This window comes from Vombatus ursinus, unplaced genomic scaffold, assembly GCF_900497805.2.
Source record: "Vombatus ursinus unplaced genomic scaffold, bare-nosed wombat genome assembly UNPS02014812.1, whole genome shotgun sequence".
Lineage (NCBI taxonomy): Eukaryota > Metazoa > Chordata > Mammalia > Diprotodontia > Vombatidae > Vombatus > Vombatus ursinus.
Window position 1 is genome coordinate 12781906 of NW_020954590.1, and position 12139 is coordinate 12794044.

Genomic DNA, 12139 nt, shown 5'->3' on the forward strand with positions numbered 1-12139 from the left:
CAGGCTTGAAGGCAAACTTTCTAGACAGATAAGAATGCCTCTACAGATAAGAATAATATCAATACGTCAAAAATTTTTACTAGCACTTTTTTTGTGGTTGCAAAAAACTGTAGATAAATGGCCATCATTTGGAAGGGCTAGACAAATCGTGGAATATAATGGAATATTACTAAGTTCTAAGAAACAATAAATATGATGAATAAAGAGAAGATTGGAAAGACATGAACTGCAAACAGAAACTAAGTAGAGCCAGGAAAACAATATACACAACGATTACAACAATGTAAATGGAAAGAACTACAAAACAATTAAAACAAAATGTTGTGAAATTATAAAGCTCTGAAGAAGAATTATAAGAACACACCTCCCCTACTACTTTGAAGAGGCTACACAGAGTTTATAACCTTGTATATGATGTCACAATTTTTTGATAAATCGATCACTTTTGCTGATATTTTTTCTCCTTTTTAAGAAAAAATTATTTGTTATAAGGGATGGTCCTCTGGGTGGCAAAGAGGAGAAGAATCTAAGGGGAAAACAGGAAATATAAAAACAAAAGATATGGATAAAAATCTATGTTAAATATAAAAAATATGAATGATATTAATATATAAAAGAGAGCTGAAGTACTTAAAAACAAGGAAAGTTAAATTTTCCCTTGCAATTTTCTTTACAATATTTGTCAATATCCTTTGTCAAGATGATAAAAAAGTAAAATTTGTAAAAAAAAAAAAAGTAAAATTTGTAAACCCTTCCTAATTATCAAATTCTGAATCCTGAAAAATTCAAACCTGTATTTTAATATACTTAGTGCCAACCTGTTTTATTCTCTGCACAACACAAAATTTAATGTTTCTTTGCAATTCTAAGTCTGAATTCACGATTTTAATAGCAAAAAATAAGCATAATTTAACATAATTCTTCATCCTGTATAATCTCACAGATTTTTAAAAAGAAGAGGGGCTTTTAATGTTTCCAAAGCATATAAAGCTATTTTAGCTTTATGAATACTTTTAATTTATAAATCTTTTTGTCTTTTAGAGTCAAATCTTTTACCACTGGAAGAATAATCTAAAACATATTTGGCCCCCTTCTTTCTGAAAATGAAGGAGGGGGAAATAAAAGAAAGAGAGGAGGAGAGTTGCTGTTCTATCTAGAAGACACTTTGACCAGAAAACACATTTCACTTTATAGGTTTTTCAGAGGCAATAGAATTAAAACTAATTTCTACCAGGTAAGAAAAACAACTTTTTTTTTTCCAGTAGGGTAGTGTGATTTTCAAGAACTGATAATGTTTTCCATCAAAACTAAACGTAACTTTAAGTCTCTCCCATTCAAAGCTTCAGGAACCAAGAAAAATGGAGAGCAAATAAGCCCAGGTAGTTTCTTCAATCATTCTATCAAACAATGGGGCAGCCAATCAGCAGCTGCTTCAAACTTCATACCACTCTGAGTATAGATATCACCTTAACAAAGTTTTATTAAAATTACTCACTTAACTAAAATATTTAACCTCCCCATATTATAAAAACTAGACTTAAGTTACTGCACATTAAAAATCTTATCATTCCCACATAACCTCCTTCATTCATGGTCATTTAGGTTATCTGATGTTATAACTTACATATCCTTATGAATTTGATTAATATATCTCAGCTTAAAAATTGTGGAACTACACTTTTATAGTTAGTCTCTTTTGTTGTTGCTGTTCGGTTATATTTCAGTGTTATCCTACTCTTTGCGACCCTAATTTGGGGTTTTCTTGGCAAAAACATTGGAATGGTTTGCCACCTTCTTCTCCAACTCATTTTACAGATGAAGAAACTGAGGCAAACAGGGTTAAGCAACTTGCCCAGATTCACTCAGCCAGTAAGTGCTGAGGCCAGATTTGAACACAGGAAGATAAGTCTTTGTGACCTGGCACTCTATCCACTTCTATACATAGCTGCCCTAACCTCTGCTTAATATATAACAGAAAATATAACTTCTGTTTAATGTAACATAAAATCTAGAGGGTTTTTTAAAAGTCATTTGGTTTGAATATTTCCTCAAATTCCAAAAGTAACACTAAATTTCTTCTGTACCAACTATGACACAAAGCACAAAGATCTCAGGATACTTGTTACTACGGATTTGAACAACCTAGCTATACTATATGCTGACTGTGTGTCTAGTAGTAGGTTTTGGGGTTTTCCTGGGGGGAAGGAAGGGGAATAGGAGTTATGTGAGTGAAAAATATAGCATACAATGATCACTTAGAACACTGGAACAAAATAATATTTGCCAGGTGAAACTGTCCTATATGCAATTAAACTTGACCTATCTACAATATGCATGGTTGCCATTGTTTCAATGGCAATTCGACAAGAAACAGATTAGAAGACAATCCAACAGAAAGATTCAATTACAAATGGCTGGATTTAATGCAACAAAATCAATAATTTACTTTTCTTCCCCATATAGCTAAGAACTCTCATAAGGATAAACATTAAGTACATATTTCAACCAGGAACATAATCAAGAAAATACTAACAAAAGCAAGGAAAATATTACTTTAAGTAGAACGAAACTATAATGTAAAGTTTAGTGGGACCCAGATAAGCCAAAAAGTAAATGTTAATTCATAAGACCAGGGCTCCAAAGGAAACAGAAGCCTGGACAATATCCCTAGAACATAGGAAAAGGATTTATATGTTAGTGAGCAAAGGAGAAAAAGATGTGTGGCCTATGACTCCAAGCATGTCTGTATATGTATATATAACAAATAACATATATCACATATACACCTGTGCATATATGTATACAAATACAATACTGAATATAAGACCAACAATATATGGTATAAGGGGAGGGAAAAGTCAATTAGTGGTTAACAGAGTTGGGCCAGAAAATCTCAAATACAATTGTTTATTATGCTACTCAATTAAAAAAAAAACCCACATATTTTCTGGTTCTGAAACCAGTCAATCTGCTTTTTACTCTATAACCATAACTTGCTAATCGTGGGGTACAGCTATTATATAACCCATGGACTTTTTCTGATAAGAGCTATAAAAAACTACTCAACTTTTTTACTTCTAGTACTTGGCAATTTTCAGATAAGGAGAAAGTGAGAAAGATCAAATTATTTGAACACTTTTAGTGATGATGTGGCAAGAAAAATATTTCTCCAACAGATGTCAGTGTAATAACATATTAACTGATTCGGCTACTATATACTGATGATAGCTACCATCCAGATTTTTTTAAAGGCACACCCACTTAAATCCAAACTTCCCTAGTGTTAAAATGACTTGAGTAGATATATTATCCAAGAATAAAGTTAGAAATAAATTGTACCCATGGTTTTCTTCATTATGTTGTAGAACACCCCACCCTGTTGGAACAAGTGAGGAAGTCCCTTCGCATGAGACCAGATATCTTCTCCTGTAGAACAAAAACAGATCCAGAGTCAATATTGGTACTATGGCTCACAATATCTGCTAGAATTCATTTTATTATCTCATCTAGAACAAAAAACAATGGTTTTAGAAGGGGGCTTTGTGATGAAACCATTTTATCCATTCACAGCTAAGGAAAATGATGGGTTTAAGACTAGATGATCTCTAAGGTCCCTTACAACTCTAATATTCATAACAAAGGATTATCCTTACAATAGTCCTGAGATATATAATGCAAAAATTATTATCCCCATTTTACCCATGAGGAAACTGAGGTTCAGAGATCAGTGATTCGCCCACTAAAAATTGTGAAAACTAATAGACTATGAATATAAAGCACCATAGAAATGTGAGCTACTACTATCAACTACTGATTGAAATAAATGGGCCAAAAAATAAAGACAATTATTTCTTTTATAACCTCCCCCAGCAAAATTTGCCTGGTGCTACATAAAGCATTCATGATTCTATTTCTGTTCCTTTTCTGACTATTCTTTCCCCATTTCCACTCCATGCATAGACTGTTCTCTTTCCTCATCTCCACCTCCAGGTTTTCTTCAAGACCCAGCTAAAATCCTACCTTCTACAGGAAGCCTTTCCTGATCCGTCTTAATTCTAGTGACTTCCCTCATTTGATTATTTACTCAAACAACACTTAGCACAGTGACTGGCACATAGTCAATGCTTAATAAATTTTATTGATTGATTACATAGTTTATTTTCACATAGTCTCCCCTATTAGATTGGGAGCTCCTCAAGGTCAGGGACTGTCTTCTGCCTTTGTATATCTTCAACACTTTGCAGAGCCTGACACACAGAGGCACTTAACAAACATTTAATGACTGAATGACCACTCCAACCTTCACTGAAGGCCTTCAATAGGCCTTTTATGTTCAACACTATCTCTTTCCCAACTCACCAAATTTTTTTTCCTCTTCCTATAGAAAATCTCACATTCAGGACAAATTCTCTAACTCCACTTATAAGTTTGCCAAATATAAGTGATACTGATGAAAAAGTGAGAACTGAGGTCAGGAAAACAGGGATGGTGGCACTTGGCTAAAACCCATTACCAAACTCAAGGGACCCACACTTTGCAAGCAGCTCCCATTTCCAATATTCCCATGCTCTCAATGGCTCTTGACCCCAGCCCCAACAGTACCCCAGTTGGAATTATAAACCCTCTTTCCCTGTCCATTCTTACTTAGTTTACCTATCTCAACTTTAACTTCTCGCATCTATGGTTGGAAAATTAGCAACTGGATTTTTCAATCAATTCCTAACAACCACCTTGTCATTTTAATGATAAGGCAGAATGGCATAGCTGAAAGAATACTGGATTTGAAGTCAAATGACAGCTTCTAATCACAGAATTGCTTCTTACTACTGTCTAAGTGTGTTAAGGCACTATACCTTCCTGGGCTTCATTTTCCTCATCTATAAAATAAGAGAGTTGTATTAGATGATGTCTAAGGTCCCTTTCAGTTCTAAATCTACCATCCTATGATGCCACATTTTTTTAAAATTCAAGAAACAGCACAACCCACAGCAGTGACATGTCAAGTTCTAACCCTTCCTCAGAAGAGGTCTGTATCCTGAATATTAATGGTAAAATGGTCAAAGATTTAAAACTGGCTGCTAATTCATAGAGTGAATATCATAATTGAGATCTGACTATAAACTAACATTTGAAACCTAAAATTAACACAAACTAAAAGTTTTAAATATTTTGTACAATTTAATAATGAAAATTCATAATTCAACACACTCTAAAACGCACCAAAAAATTAACATGGCTATGACTAAAGAATCTGCAACCATTAAAAATCGTATTGACAAAATACAAATTTCTACTGCAAATGAGGAAAATCTGTTTCCACTACAAAAGATTTCAAAGATGAATTAAATGAAAGGGCTATCACCAACTATTCTCTCATTTCCATTCTTTAACAGAGATTATTTAGCTAAAACAGCTCTCAAGAATCATCTGCTTGCCTCTCTTATTAGTATACCCAACTTCTCAAGAGCATCCACTTTATGCAATCAATGTTAAAGCTTATGACTTCAGAAAATATGTTTTCATGTAAAACATAACCAAATACAGCACTGTGCAAATGCATCTTAAGGTAGATACAAACACTGTTAATGATGTTTTATACAAAACTATGAATGCTTCCCTGTTAGAAGTACACAGTACATAATAGTCCATGAAGGCCTAGGGAAAGAAGGTGAAGTACAGTGAGGTACTAAAATGTCATTTCAATTTTATAAAACTGCGGTTCATCCAACATTTTAAAGAAAAATTCAGAGATATAGTGATCATATTCAGGTCCAACTACATCTACAGTATTCTCAACAGTGGCTTTGTAACTTGCCTGAGTATATCCAATTTCAAGGAGTTTTAAGATTTTAAAAAGTATATTAACAAAATCACTTAAAATCCATACTGCTCTTTACGGGCTGGCGTGGAATTAGGAAGAGGTTTCAAAATCAAACAACAAAAATATCACTCCATTCCTAAAAATGAATAACCACTGGTATGAAAACGGATAAACACAAAAGGTGTCATACCACTACTTACATAACTCTAAAATAAGTTATTCTCTCACCTAAATCAGTATGTCACTTTAAGGGGGAAAAAAATGTGATGGGAAGAAAACTGAATTAATAATACAACAAGATCACTGAAACTGACCCAATAATACAGACAGTACACTAAGTTAAATTTGGATTTAGAAGACATTTTAATACCATAGAGTCAACAGTATCAAAGGATGCACAATTAACCCATGTGTCATTTAAAGACTGGTAGATAACTTGCAGAAAGGCACTCAGTTCATTTACATTCAGCTATCTAGATGAAGAGGTAAACTATCCCATAAGAGATTATTTAGGTAGAATCATGAAGGATTTTTTTATTATTTTTCTTAATTAGTACTAAAACACCCAGCTCTATAGAAAGGCTAGCTCTACACTGTGGCCAATGACCAATATTAGTCATAGGGTAGATGCACCTGAGATATGGATGCTTTTCTGATGTAGATATAATGAATCTGATATATCGATATTCTGAACCAAAATGCCCTATAAAATAATGCCACGAGTCTCTGACTATTAGTTGTCAACATTTTTTAGTGGAAGATTCTAAAAGTCATCTGTTTTAATGTGTGTACATCATCCACTATTCTTTTTTTTTATGTTTTTCAAAATTATACATTGCTGATATTTGCTGCACGGTAAAGTGTGTTAGTCTCTAACTGATAAAAACTGTAAAGCCACAAGAATCCTTCAACTCAGGATGGAAATAAAATGAAGTAGTAAAGTTCGGGAAGCACCATAAGGTATTTTCTTAATTATCACCAGCTTTACTCAGATGTGGTCCTTTAAGAAACAAAACATCCTTCACACTCTGTCTCCAACCTGAGCTCCATCATTTTATAGCCTCTTCAGTCCAGCCATCAAGTGTTCTCCATCCTTTGTCAAACAGATATTCATGATAAACAGAGAATGTTAGAACTGGAAGGGACCTTAGATATCACCTAGTCCAAATGCTTCATTTTACAGGTGAGAAAATTTGAGACACAGGGAGGTTAAGTGACAAGTTCAAAGCTACAGCTAATGACAAAATTAGGATCAGAACTCAAAATTACAGGGGCAGCTAGGTGGTGCAGTGGATAGAGCACTGGTCCTGGAGTCAGGAGGACCTGAGTTCAAATTTGCCCTCAGACACATAACACTCACTAGCTGTGTGACTCTGGACAAGTCACTTAACCCCAATTGCCTCACTAAAGCAAAAAAAAAAAAAAAAAGAAAATAAAAGAAAAAGAAAAAAGAACTCAAAATTATAAACACCACACTTCAAAAAATGTCATATTTTATTAATATCTTACACTGTGTTTAAACACACGTTATAGTAAATGGCCTCTTAAGCAAAGTTCAGCAGAAAGAATACTGGACCTGAGTTTAAATTCTGCCTCTGCCATTTGTAACTACAATTTTGAGCAAATCACTTACCCTGTCTGGGCCTCAGTTTCCTCATATGTAAAATTAGAAAGTTTGGAGTAGATAATGTTTAAAATCCCTTTCAGTTACAAATCTACAAACTTAAGTGTCTATGTTTATGAAAATAAAGCATTCACAGAAGAGGATGTTTATAAACAATAACACCACATTTAACTAACATTTGTTTTATGTAAACAAAATAACTGATTTAAAGAGGTTTAGCTCTAACTCAAAAATTTACACTTCCCTACAAATTCATTAAAATAGAACTCTTTCTGTAATACCAGCACAAATTTGCAGAGAAGGGACAAACTAAGACAAAGTGATTGCCTAGGTAATTTTATAAGATCATAAGTTGGTTTATAGAGGAGTATGCCCTGTAAATGAAATTTCTGAATTAATACTCTGTCCACTAAACCAATACATTAAAAAGATTAGTTCCCATAACTACTAGAACCCCAAAATTAGTAGTTCAGAAAGAAATCGGAGTCTTTACCTAAGAAAGTAAAGAAACACTGCCATTTAGTAGCATTTTGATGAATGGAACCACTTATGATACTATCCTTGTGGAAATCAGAAATCTCTCAAGAAAAAAAAAATCAGGAACTATTGGTATCTACATCTGTTTTCTTCATCTTATCACCATGTATATTGATCAAATTACTAATTTTAATAAAAATACAAAAAAGTCTAAATTTGTTTGGCAACATTTCATTGCAACATCATAAACCTTCCTATTCAAACTGGCTAGAATACAAAATTATTGTCTAAAACTTTAAATTACATTTTACTGGTAGCAAGAGGTTTTTTCATGAATTTCAGCTGCATCTTTGGAAGGGAAAAGTCACACCCATTCTCTCTAATATGTTTCAAAAACAATCCCATCACTACCTACCTCTTTCTTTCTGTGGCACTCCATTACAATCAAAGACTGATTCACTGAGGCCAATGAAGGCACTTAAAGCTACTAAAAAAAAGATGTGAACTGGAGTAAGGCAGGAGGTAAGAACAGCAAAAGGAGTTAAGACAACACCAGCATTGAATTAGGTGGGGGTGGGGTGGAAATATCAACACCAGAAACTGCAATTCATCAGACAGGAAGTCCTGAATCACCTGACCTAAACACAGGAAAACAATAAATTTAAACAAAAATCAAAGGAGGAAAGGTGGGTAGCCTCAACTGCCACCTAAGCCTTCGAAGAAAATGAAAGGCCAGACATGGTATTTAAAAAAAGCTGCAAGTATAAATTATGTTGTTTTAAGGAATCCAAGGACAGCAAAAGCACGTCTTTGCAATCTGGCATATTTACCCAGACATGTTAAAAACCTAAAGCAAGCCATTTTCTTCTAGCATACATGGTTTGATTTTCACAGACTCAGAGTTCTCAAGAACAGAAAGAAAAACAACTTCTTCATTTTACAGAGAAGCTATATGCTACATAAAGTAAATTGATCTTACCCATTAATGTTGCCAGAAGGCACAAGGAGTACATTTCCTTGTCAGTCTGCTCCTGAAATTCCTTAGAAGATATTTTGCTAGTAACAGCAATATCTTCATGTTTCACAGTGTGTGCTGAGTGTGCTGCACTGGGCTGAGCACCTTCCTCTCTACCTTTTAGGATTTCTATTGTTATTCTGTCACCGTGTTGCAAGGGCACAGGTTCCTTTTCCATTCCAGCTTTGGGGGGCATTAGCTCTTTAGGAGGAAAACCGTATCGAATACATTGTAAATATGGAGGAATATCAAATTCTCTAGCTATGCTTTCCTGAAGTTCAAAGTAAGTTGTTGAGGGTTTGAGTGTAAGCATTGACTGTCGCCCATCATTTGTTGTTATACGGATCTTCTTCTCCTTAGTAGATACTGGTGAATAAGGGGCCTTGGTAGGAGTAGCAGGAGCAGATGATGGCCCATCACGAATGATGCTTGGGGAAACAGTTCTAGGTTGGGCTTTTTGTTCTTGTTTTAACTTCTCAGTTTTCCGTTTCTGCATCATAGAAGCTTGTTCCGTAATGTTCTGTTGAATAGTTCTTTCAGTTTTACTCATATTTAATTCCTCCTTGTGCAAAGTTTTCGTTTTCTGCCCAGTAAGAATAATTTTAGTTGGAAGTTGAGACTCCAAATCTTGCCCATGTTGTACATCCTCAACTCTCTGGGCATGAGCACCATCAATATTTACAGGAGTGTAGTCATCAGGATTCTTTTTGGCTGTCTGATGCAATATAGTGTGGACAACTTTCTGAACCAGGATTTCACTCCCAAATTCACCAGGGAAATGTTTGGTAACAAGTTTCATTGCAACGTCATAAACATTGCTATTCAAAGACACATCACTTTCATACTGGAACCAATATACTGTTTCTCTGACCACTCTTCCACTCCATTCCAAAGTAATAGGAAAAGCTTCAGGCAGATTGTCATATTCTTTACCTTCCCAATAATGTTTGAATCCGCAGCCACATTTACCTCCGGTGGATCTGGTATTAGTTCGGTCCCCATCCAAATATACAACAGAACCATCACCTCTAACTCTTCGCACTGATGTGCCATGGCACCAATTGCAAGCTGTTAGATTACTCAGATTGTAGTCCGGTACCAGAACATCCTTGACTGAATCATATGAGCACACCAGATTGTTCAAAGGGAAGCTATAATTTTTGTCAGGCCTCAGCTGTCCATGGGTACTTTTGGCCAGGTTGTACAATTTCCCTCCTGGAGCCAACCACTCAGGGGGCACATGAAGTTCAGAAAGGGCACCACAGATCAAACACTTGTGAAGGCGATTATCCATCACTGCTTTTTTTGCAGCTGCTGTTACTTCTTCAGGTTGAACTCCTATTACCCCAGTTCTCCTATAGAAATATTGATGAACATCTGCAACTAAACTAGGATGAATACCATGTTTGTCCATGAAGACTTCCTCCATAGCAGCCACAAGCCTCAGTAAGTATTTGTCCTGCAAACTCCTATCTCCTCCAATCACACACCCACCATCCTCCTCAAGTTTAATATACTTTTTAATGAGGTCCTGAGGCACTCCCCACGCTTTAGGAAGTAGCTTCATGGGCAGTTTAGGTAAAGCAGCCCCTTTTATGCCAACCAAAGGAATATAGTGGTTTCTGCCAGAGCTACTCCAGGCAATGCAGATTGGTTTGTTCAAATGGCCATCTCTACCTGTGCACTTCTCCGCAGGGATGAGCCCCGGAAGAAAAGTGGCAGAATAGTCCCCAGAGCTTCTCATGCCACTGAGGGAATCCAGGAGAATAATAGGCCGGTGTAACACATTGGCAAGGCCAAAAATGTGGATGTTCCTCAACCCCAAGGGAACACCCTCAGGTGGCACAAAAAGGGGGTCACATTCGTTGATAATGTCCTCCCACTCAGCAGCATCAATGAAGTCGTGAAAGAGGGCTTGATATCGAGCCAGATGTTGCTGAAAGTGCTGTTTAAGATTCTCTCTCAAGGCATGCCAGAATAGCTCCCGGCCCACTAGGGCCCGGGACACAGCATGCACCAAGCAGTGCCCATCTCCATCTACATGCACTGGAATCAAGCACTCCTGACTCCGGTTGGCCCTCTTAATGTCCTCAAGAGTATCATGCAAGTAGAGCAGACTTCCAGATCGGTCCTTGCCGTAACCCACAGTGTTGACATGCTCGGGCTCAATGAGAAAGGCGCGGTCGCCCAACAGGGCGCAGTCAAACAGCTCGCCCTGATTCATGTCTCGGAGCAGCTTGGCCCTGCCCGTCTGCTTGTCCATCCCATATCGGGCCAGGATGGGCGACAGCAGTTTGCAGTGGTAGTTGGAGAGGCCCAGCACCTTCACCAGCTCCGTGTTCTTCTTGGGGGCCCCCGTCACCCCGAGCAGCGCGTTCCGGAGCAGGTTGTGCAGGACCACGTCCGGGTCGGTCACCTCCTCCACCCCCAGCAGCTGGTGCTGCTCGTGCCGCTGCCCGCACTCCGTGCACTCGATGCTGGCCGAGCCGGAGGCCGGGAAGAACAAACGCGCCTGACACTTGGGGTCCGGGCAGTTCCCGGACAGGATGCGTCGGTCCTTCCGCTTCGCGAGCCCCCCCTGAGCCGCCGCCGCCGCCGCAGCGGCCGCCGCCGGCGCCTCGGGGGGAGGAGGGGGAGGGGGGGGAGGCGGTGGCGGCGGCGGCTGAGACATAGCTCTCTGCTCTCGGGTCTCGCTCCGCGCCCCGGGCGACCCCTCAAAGGCTCATAGCCCTGACCCGCACCGGCCCCGATCAGTCCAGCCCAGGCCCAGGCTCGCCTGACTGGCGATTCTCTTTCCTCTCCTTATCAGCCCCCCCCCCACCGACACCGAAGTGAAGGCGGAAGCACTGGACGCCGCTTCTCTAATAGCTTCTTCACTGTGGTAGCAGTTGCCCCGAACGTAACGGCCTCCACCCTACCCCGCACACTTTCTTTCTCTCTCTCTCTCTCTCGCTCTCTCTCACACACACACACTCTCTCTCTCCCTATCTCTCTCTCACACACAGACATACACACACGCCCTCCCGAGGAGAACGCGCAGGCGCGGCCTTCGCTCTGCCCCCTGGGAATTAGAGTCTACCAGCTTGTGCGTCTGGCCTCGGGATAATGAAGGCTTGGGCCGGGTCGGGACTACGAGTGCCGTGAGGCAGTGCGGCTCAGGGCCCCAGCGAAGGAAGAAGAGGAAGGGGAAAGTAAAAAACTA

General features: G+C 38.4%; 1 protein-coding gene across 2 annotated transcripts in view; it reads right to left on the reverse strand.

Moving 5' to 3' along the window:
* The window catches only part of LOC114054076 (deubiquitinating protein VCIP135), a 31893-nt gene extending 19962 nt beyond the window's left edge, over positions 1–11931 (reverse strand). Inside the window, exons 1-2 of one of the 2 annotated variants that reach the window (XM_027877172.1) lie at positions 8902–11931; positions 3340–3426 (exon numbers count right to left, since the gene is read on the reverse strand). In XM_027877172.1, the coding sequence (XP_027732973.1) occupies positions 3340–3426; positions 8902–11608 (2794 nt within the window). In that variant the 5' untranslated portion in view covers positions 11609–11931. The remainder of the gene's footprint in view (positions 1–3339; positions 3427–8901) is intronic. The other variant, XM_027877173.1, reaches the window with a different exon arrangement.
* Between the last annotated feature and the right edge of the window lie 208 nt (positions 11932–12139).